The sequence below is a fragment of the Ctenopharyngodon idella genome, chromosome 13 (assembly GCF_019924925.1).
Source record: "Ctenopharyngodon idella isolate HZGC_01 chromosome 13, HZGC01, whole genome shotgun sequence".
NCBI lineage: Eukaryota > Metazoa > Chordata > Actinopteri > Cypriniformes > Xenocyprididae > Ctenopharyngodon > Ctenopharyngodon idella.
In genome coordinates, this window is record NC_067232.1 from 29,126,370 (window position 1) to 29,135,662 (window position 9,293).

At 38.0% G+C, this 9,293-nt stretch overlaps 1 protein-coding gene across 1 annotated transcript in view; it reads right to left on the reverse strand.

Moving 5' to 3' along the window:
• ldlrap1b (low density lipoprotein receptor adaptor protein 1b) overlaps positions 1-7,502 on the reverse strand; it is a 34,982-nt gene extending 27,480 nt beyond the window's left edge. Inside the window, exon 1 of the mRNA XM_051915801.1 lies at positions 7,225-7,502. Coding sequence (XP_051771761.1) covers positions 7,225-7,471 — 247 coding nt within the window. The 5' untranslated portion in view covers positions 7,472-7,502. The remainder of the gene's footprint in view (positions 1-7,224) is intronic.
• Positions 7,503-9,293: the final 1,791 nt, after the last annotated feature.

Sequence of the window (9,293 nt, forward strand, 5' to 3'; positions counted from 1 at the left end):
ACCAAAACAATCTTTGTCAGAGAATACACTTGTCTGCTCACAGTTTGAACGTTCTTGTTTTCTTTTATTTATTTTCAAGATCTGCAAAAAGATTTTTTGTTGTAGTTAAAAGCAAATATTATTGGTGTACGACGTCCTACGAGAAAATACTACTTCGTCTTTCTACTTTAAAATTTCACATTTAAAGTCATGAAATCAAAATGAACCATTCTTATTTTTTTATATATTGCAGTGTTAAATAAATGATTTATCGCTGCACATCATCATTATTGTGTTAAATTCATGTTCCTGGTAATCTTGAATCAGAATATCTTCTCCTCCCTCTTGCAGCATCTCTTCTCTTCTCTGATGATGAGGGCGGGGCAACCTGTCACTCACATGAGATCCACCAATAGCAAACCACAACCATCCAATCAATTCCCCACAGACAAAATCAAGCCCCGCCCTACATTTGTTCTTGTTCCAGAAGCGTTTCACTCAGATATACGGCACAATAGGGAAAATAAACTTTACAAATTTAATGTGTAACTTGCTGTTTCTTTGTTATTTTACCATGAAAACTGTTTCAAATCCTAAACCAAACTGTGTTCAGAGTGGAAGCTCATGCTTTGAAACGAAAGGGTGTATCATTTAAATCTCTACTAAGAGCTGCACACAGAGGCTGCTGGGATAGCTGTGTGAACTCGAGGAGCACAGATCGGCCGTCTGGGACAGAGAGAGATGGGAAGAGCAGAATAGGAGGCATTGTTCAGTCAGAAGATAAAACAAGAGATGACAGAGGAGGAGGAGAGAGAGATCTCACCCTGACACACACACACACACACACACACACACACACAAATGTGTGTTCTGAGTATTATGTAAACTCTCCACGAGTTTACAACAATAACTTAGAAATGTATATGCAATTTTTTGGGTTTCGGGGGGCGTTTCATGTCAACTTGAAAAGGTAATTTTGATGAGGATCAAGCAAAGAGGATCAGCGGAGAGGAGGTGTGTGTGTGTGTGTGTGTGTGTGTGTCGTGAGACCCCATAAATAACATCAAGCTTTAAAGAGATTTGAAGGGCTCGGCACTGCTGTATTTAGCCTGCGGTTACACACACACACACACACACACACACACACATCTACAGGTTGCAGAAGGACACAGTCAACAGGCTCTGAGGATTGTGAAAGTGTCTTCATGAACACACACTCACAGCTCACGCTGACCAATCACTGCTGGACCATATCGCTAGAAACATCACATCTCAATATTAAACATTATGATTTGCTGTGAAAAGGTCATTATGTTCCATTAGAGACACAATCATTTCAACCAAAATATTCAAAATATTTAAAGAGGTAGAAAGTAGTAAAAATATAGTTAGAAATAATGAAATACGTGTTTTCTGCAATGTTTTTCACAACACCAGGAAGAATTAAATGTAATCATTTTCTTTTATATGCACCAATATATCAATGTTAAATTATATTAAACACTAATATTTTGTAGTTTGTAGTACACACTACCGTTCAAAAGTTTGTCAGTTAAAATATATTTTAGAAAGAGTCTCTTCTGCTCACAAAAGCTGCATTTATTTGATCAAAAATACAGTAAAAACAGTCAAATATTATTCCAATGTAAATCAGCTGTTTTCTATGTGAATATATAGTAAAGTGTAATTTATTTCAGTGATCAAAGCTGAATTTTCAGCATCATTACTCCAGTCTTCAGCGTCACATGATCCTTCAGAAATCTTTCTAATATGATGATTTGATGCTCAAGAAACATTTATGATTATTATCAATGTTGAAAAATTTTGAAAATAACGTTGAAAATATTTCTGTGGAAACCATGATGCATTTTATTTTTCAGGATTCTTTAATGAACAGAAAGTTCAAAAGAACAGCATTTATTTGAAATAGAAATCTTTTGTAACATTATAAATATCTTTACTGTCACTTTTGATCAATTTAATGCATCCTTGCTGAAAATTATTAATTTCTTTTCAACTTAATCACCTAGAAAAATAACATATATAGTATATGTAACATCTTTGGTGCAAATGAATCACTGAATCAGATCATTTGAACTGATTCAAGTGATTCAAATGAATTAAACTTACAAAATCAGATTTTTCCCCCCAGTTTTGCTACTCTTATGAGTCCCGAGACAAAGAAACGATCATGAAACATGTCTCGAGACTCTTTAAGAGACTTAATGACCCAGTAAAATAATCAGAAGTATATTATGAGTGCTTGTTACATCATCCATACACACACTCCTCCCACAACACCACTTACATGACAAGTTTACATGTCCATCAGTTTCAGTGTCCAGCATCTTCCTTACAAAATCACTTTCTTAATCTCTTACTGACCCTGATCTGCTTCTCATCTCCGGCCATATGAGTGTGTGTGTGTGTGTGTGTGTGTGTGTGTGTGTTGATACTGATGTCTGAGGAGGTAAATCTGGTTCATAAAGAGAGCTTTGAAGGACACATCTCCATCACACACCAGATCTTTAGACACATCAGGAGCTCCAAACCCTCACCGCTGGAATGATGGGAATTACAGACCCAATGTTTTCATTACATACTCAGATTTATCTCAGGAAGGGAGTTCCCCGTTAACATCAAACCAAAGGTTAGAAATATTCCAATAATTATCAGTAAAGAGATTCCAGTTTTAAACTTAGACACCCAATAAATTCATAATAAATCATAATTCTTTAATTTATCTATAGTAGTTAATGAATCAGAAATCTCACACTTTTACAGAAAATACTAAGGTTACACGTGATGTTAGAACTGGAACTTCTGCTAAACTTAATCTCAAGCTTCACGTGTCATGTGACTCATTCATGTGGCTGTAGTTCAACCAATATGACGCCGACCACGAATGCCAGTCAAATCTGCTGTCTTGAGACGATCAGACTGAGACATCTCGTGTGAAGATGGTAACGGCACAGGAAATGACAGCTCTTCATTCACCCAACACTGAGCTTGTGCAACATTAATGAAACCAACTGCCTCTGAGAGTCATGAGTCTCACACACGGACACGAAAACAACAGCCTTCAGGAATAACTCAATCTGGCCTTTGAAACGCAGCAGGTTTATTAGGCTGCTGTCACTTTAAGAGCTGCACGGATCCAATATACTGATACACGCGTTTTATTTCTCAACTGTTCATTTAAGACATAATCGACTATGTTTACAAGGATACGACTCGCCAAGACGGGCATTTTGAGTGAACTAGAAGAAGTGAAAGAGAGCTCAATTCAGTATTCGCACCGTCTGAGGCGCAGCTTTCCGTGCGCGTGCTCTGGATGTGTGCGCACAAAACTTTCTCTTTCACGTCATCTTGTGCTTGAATATTTAAATTGGCACGGCTTAAAGGGATAGTTCACCCAAAAATGAGAATTATCCCATGATTTACTCACGCTCAAGCCATTGGTGTATATGACTATCTTCTTTCAGATGAACACAATAGATAAAGACAAAGATATATTCAAAAATATCCAAGTTTTATAATGGGAGTGAATGGGGGGGGGCGAGATTTTGAAGCCCAAAAAATGCATCCATCCATCATAAAAGTAATCCATATGACTAATAAAGGCCTTATGAAGAGAAGCGATGAATATCCATATATAGAAAAATATCCATATATATAACTTTATAAACTATAATAACTAGCTTCCAGCAGACGGCCGTACACATACTGCTCCACAAGAGCAACCCGTGACGCAATGCACTTTTTTGGGCTTCAAAATCTCGCCCCCCATTCACTCCCATTATAAAGCTTGGAAGAGCCAGGATATTTATAAATATATCTCCGATTGTGTTCGTCTGAAAGAAGAGAGTCATAAACACCTAGGATGGCTTGAGGGTGAGTAAATCATGGGATAACTTTCATCTTTGGGTGAACTATCCCTTTAACTGTAGGCTGTTTACAGTAATGCAGCTGTGCATTTATCTGTATTTTACACTGTATTTAAATATGACTCATCCAATCAGAGCTCAGAGTCAGAACCATCAGTTTAACAACAGAAATTGTAATTAGAGAGCTCCAGGCGCCAAAAGTGTCCACATAATCTCATGATTCAGCACTGAAATCAACAGTCCATCACGTCTGTCTATAAACGCATCATGTGTTCAGTGTAAACTGCTGCGGTTTCAGGCGTCATGCTCTGAGTCTGCTGCATGAGACACACTTCCTGTTAAAACAGGCTCGAAAATAACACCTACTGTCTGTGTTACAGTGGGACTCTCGTGATATGAGTAAATATCCTCCGAGCACAGGAAGTGGAATTAAGTGTCCTGCAGGACGGCTGCATGAGGACACGCACCATTAGTATCAAACCGTGACCCAGTCCAGCGTACCGTCACCATAGAGACGCGAGCCTCGGGAATGATGCTGCTTTCCATTCATGCTGGAACGATCATATGAGATAAGGGCACAGGAACAACTGAAAATGGCAAAAATAGTGGGATATTTGGGATTTTTTTCTAAGCCCGGACTTTCCAAGTTAAAGGCATGTTAATTAAAGAATAATTGGAGAGAACAAATATAATTTAAACAAATAATTATATATATATATATATATATATTAGGGCTGTCAACAAGTGGTTCAAGTTTTTAGTCTAATTAATTACATAATGTGGCGATTAATTAATCTAATGAATCAAAAATTAATCACTCATCAAATATGGCTGAGAATTTACCCATCAAAGATCATTAAAGTCATTATTGTGTTAAATGAGAAAAGCGTCCATTTATTATACAGAAACTTAAACAACAGCCATGACGGTGAGTAAATGATGACAGAATTTTCATTAAACTTTACCTTTAATGAGTTTTTTTTATTAATATGGCATATAAAATTATTTTTAATGAAATAACACTTCAGATAAGAAACTAAAATATAACACCAGATTAACTTCTTATTTATTGAACTGCACTCCCGCCATTCAGAACAAAAACATGATATAGCTTAACTATATCATATGATGTAAATAAGAGACAAAAACTCATACAGGGGCATTTTTGCCCCAATATCTTGAATTTTAGGGGCATATAACTGCATTATATAGTTGTTTATTATATATATATGTAGATAATATATGTAGAAAATATATTTTAAGGCATTTATAAGTATATAAGCATTTATAAATATAAGGCATTTTTGCCCCAATATCTTAATCTTAATTATGTCAGATAACACTTAAGCAAAACATGGTCAAGTCAAAGTGTCTGAATAATTTTTGGTCCCAAATATTTATCAGTTTTACTGGTAGTCCACTGTATGAAGAATTTTTGGGTATAATATGTCACAGTTTACTTTATTTTGCTATCCTCACTTACAGAAATGAACTATAGTGTCCTGAACCCACTAGTAAAAATATATATCAAAAATGTCTGAATAATTTTTGGTTTGACTGTAACATTTCTTTAATGCTGCAGATGGATGACGTACATCATTCTTGAAAACATGGTAGAACATAATTGCTGATATGCTGATAATTTAAACATGTTATTATTGGTCAGTACCGGTGTGGTCACCAATATATAAGAACCCAAACATCACAGTGTGCTGACATCAGTGTTTGAGAGGGTTCCCCATGTGAGAACAAACAAAACGGTCACCAGGCAGTTAAGCTTGTTTTTGTGAAACGGCAGATGGACTGACCGCTGTCTGTGGGACTGACCGCATCTGAGATCAAAGACGCCACTGGACCCGGCTGAACGTGAGCAGTGTGCACAGAGGCTCAAAGAAATACTCTTAATTCACCCATCCAGATACTGTTTTAAACCACATGACTCTCTCTCTCTCTCTTCAATGGAACCCGAAATTGTATTTTTGAAGAATATCCTGAAATGTTTTTTAATTTATTAGCTGCTCTCTTCGATATAATGAAAGTGAATGGGGACTGGGGCTCTCAAAAAACATCATAAAATTGCATGCATAACTTATGTGTGAGGAACAGACTCAAATTTGAGTTTTTATTCGCTTTAAAAAAAAAAAAAAAAAAAGCTCGGCAAAAGTGTGTAACGGAGGCCAGCTAGTAGGAGCTGTGCATGTAAACCTCACTCCCCTGGCCTCAAGAGGCGCACTAGCGACTGACGCTACAGGCCGCAGTCTTTAGCCTCCTTGTTAGAGGGTCCGACTCCCATGCCGGAGACCCGGGTTCGAGTAGGACCTGAGGTGAGGGGTTACAAGTGCATTTTGATGCCACTCACATGACCAAACAGAACTTTTTAAGTGATCTTCAGTGACTAATGATTTAAATTTCTTTAAGTTCTTCACACACAACATTATTATATGGTTTAATATGGACCATTTTATGGTGTTTTTGTACTGCACTTTAACATTTTGGAGCTTGACAGCCCCAGTTCCCATTCACTTCCATTAACTCGAAAAAGCAGCCAACATTCTTGAAAAACAATTCACCTTTTATGTTCCACTGAAGAAAGTGAGTCACACAGGTTTGGAACAATTCCTCTGAGAATGAGGGTGTGTTTTACTGGAGCCCAGACAACATAGCAAAGAAATTCTCAAACACAGAGACTGACAGAAAAACAGAGAACACCGTCCTGTGCAGTCTCTCTCACTTTTTCCCCAAATAAAGCAAATCCATGTACACCTAAAACGCATTGCCTAGCAACACTGGGTTGGCAAAATCAGCCTCATTCTCTCTACAGCCACACAAAACACCAGATTCTGTTCTTATAGGCTAGATCTGATTCATACTGTTAGATTTTGATTCACTTCAAAGAACCGGTTTATAAGAATCAGTCATTCAGGAATCTGATAACAGTTATCTCGCTGTATGTGTACAAATCCCTAAAAAAGAATCGGCTCATTAGAGTCATTCGTTCGGGAATCGTGTTACATATGTTTGCTTTTGATTTACTATGAAGAACCGACTCAAAAGAATCATTCGTCTGTGAACCGAGTTGAACAGTGATCGCGCTGTAGCTTCAGTGAAGACAGTGCAGGACATACTGTCAAAAATCATTAGGTTAGGTATTTAAAAACAGAATCGGTTCTGAATAAGAAACGGCTCTCGGTTCAAACGTTCAATGACTTGTTATGAAAATGCGAGCAAATTCCTGCTTTAGTACATAAGTTGCATACAACTTTGACTCTGAACTTCAAAACAGATCCGCAGACATAAACCAGATCTATAACGGTCATTTCCAGGCAAATTCGTGCAGATTGACAGCTGTGAAACTCACTTTTATGTTTTCCAGAGATCCAGGACTGTTTCGCTAGGCTGGGACTGCGAATGATCGCGCGTCCGGCTGATTTCAGCGCGTCCATGATGAATATCAGTTTATTGTGAATATTAATAATCCCGCGAGCGCGTTCCCGCGACTGTCCTCTGCCCGATCGAGCCCGATCCTGTCCCCGAAGGAAAACTTTTCTGACAGCCTGCGATTTTCTTCCTTTTCTGCGGATGATCCCGGGTGGATGTGCGAACATGCTCGCCACGGCGGGCGGGGCTTAGTATGTAAATTAAGCGGATAATATTCCGTCATGACGCTGTCGTGAGTGAGTGGGCGGGGGGCGGGGTTCGAGTATGTAAATGAGGTCTTCGCGTGTGTACATAAACAGACTGAAACAATAATACTGGTTTCTGTTAAACGATAAACTTTTCATTTACGTCAGTGTATGGAGGTTGTGATTACAAGGACACACATTGACCACAAAGTGTTTGGACACTTTAATTCACACGTATGGCATGATTAATAATAAAGAAATGACTGAATAAATCAATAAAAATACACATTACGATCGAGAATAGAGAAGAATATGAAGAATATTGCAGTTATAAGATGGTGTGTTTTTATTTAGATTTGTTTATTAATGTAAAAACCGTATTATATTGTTATTTGCAAAACAAATAAGTACAATTTAAAGGGATAGTTCACCCAAAAATGAACATTTTGTCATACTCACCCTCAAGTAGTTCCAAACCTGTATGAGTTTCTTTGTTCTGCTGAACACAGAGGAAGATATTTGAGAAATGTACACAGTTTTGGAACATCTTGAGGGTGAATAAATGATGACATAAATTTCATTTTTAGGTGTACTATCCCTTTAAATAAAACATTCTAGTAGCCAATTCTGATAGAGTCAGTCATGCAGCAGTTAAAGTGTGTCACACTAATGTTTACCATAGTAAAATGGTTTAATTGCATTGTTCTCTATTATCCAGTTCACAGAAATAATTAACTAAAAAACCTTTCTTGCATTGTCTCCTCCATGAGGTTGATTTTATGTCAGTGTCCACTTCTGGCTCTTGTATACCACTTAGTGGAAATGAAGAAAAGAGCAATAAAGATGAGGATGAGAGAAACAAAATCAGTGAAGCTTTACTTTAGCTTTAGAGTGTAGTTGTATTTCTCTCCGCTCGGCCCACGCATGAGTGCTTCTGCACTGACAGCCCGTCTCCACACGGGAAAGAGATGGAAAAAATGGAAATAAAGAAACTGAAAGGTGAAAAACAGGCATTCAGTGGGATCCTCCTCAGAGGAAGAGCTCGTTTTGCTTGTCATTTGGCCTTTTGTCAGTTCAGGGTTCATCTTAAACCTCTCTGAAGACCGGGCCATCAGGTTCTTCTGACCCCCACCGTGACCCGCTAAAACCTGTTCAGTTTCATGTGAAGACACACAGTAAACACACAGTGGACCGGGGTCTCCGGCAGAACAACAGCTGAGTCACTTCAGGTGATTGACTACAGGAACAATCCAGATCTTCAGCATTCCTGATCGACTATGACAGATTCGCTCAGATTATTGCAGAAAAAAGCATGTGTACCTTTTCCAGTGAGGTTCTTCAGAGGATAAATGTGAAACAGTGAATTCCATGGGAATAATTCACTCTCCCAGTTCATCTTACAACACTGGAACTGGAAGCTTGAGGAGCGTGAGTGTCATACTAAACCGCTTCTGTACATTATTAATGCTTCCATATGCTGATTAGAGCAACAGTCTGCAGCTCATCTCAGAATATACCGCTTTCATTGGTGAATATACAGTATATATATACATATACATAAAGGTCTGGAACGGCAGTGAACTGTTTCTTTAGAACATTGTGCAAAAAACAAATGATGTGAAAAATGTATTACAAGAGTGTGAGCTTGTGCCAGTTTTACATCATGCCGCTGACGCACTGAAGAAAAGCGTGTGTGTGTGTGTGTTTAATATGAAAGCTCTGGTTATTTATTCATGCTCGTAATAACCTCTTCTGATGAGAGATGAAGGATCCACACTCAGAGCGACTGGAGAATCTGTCGGCA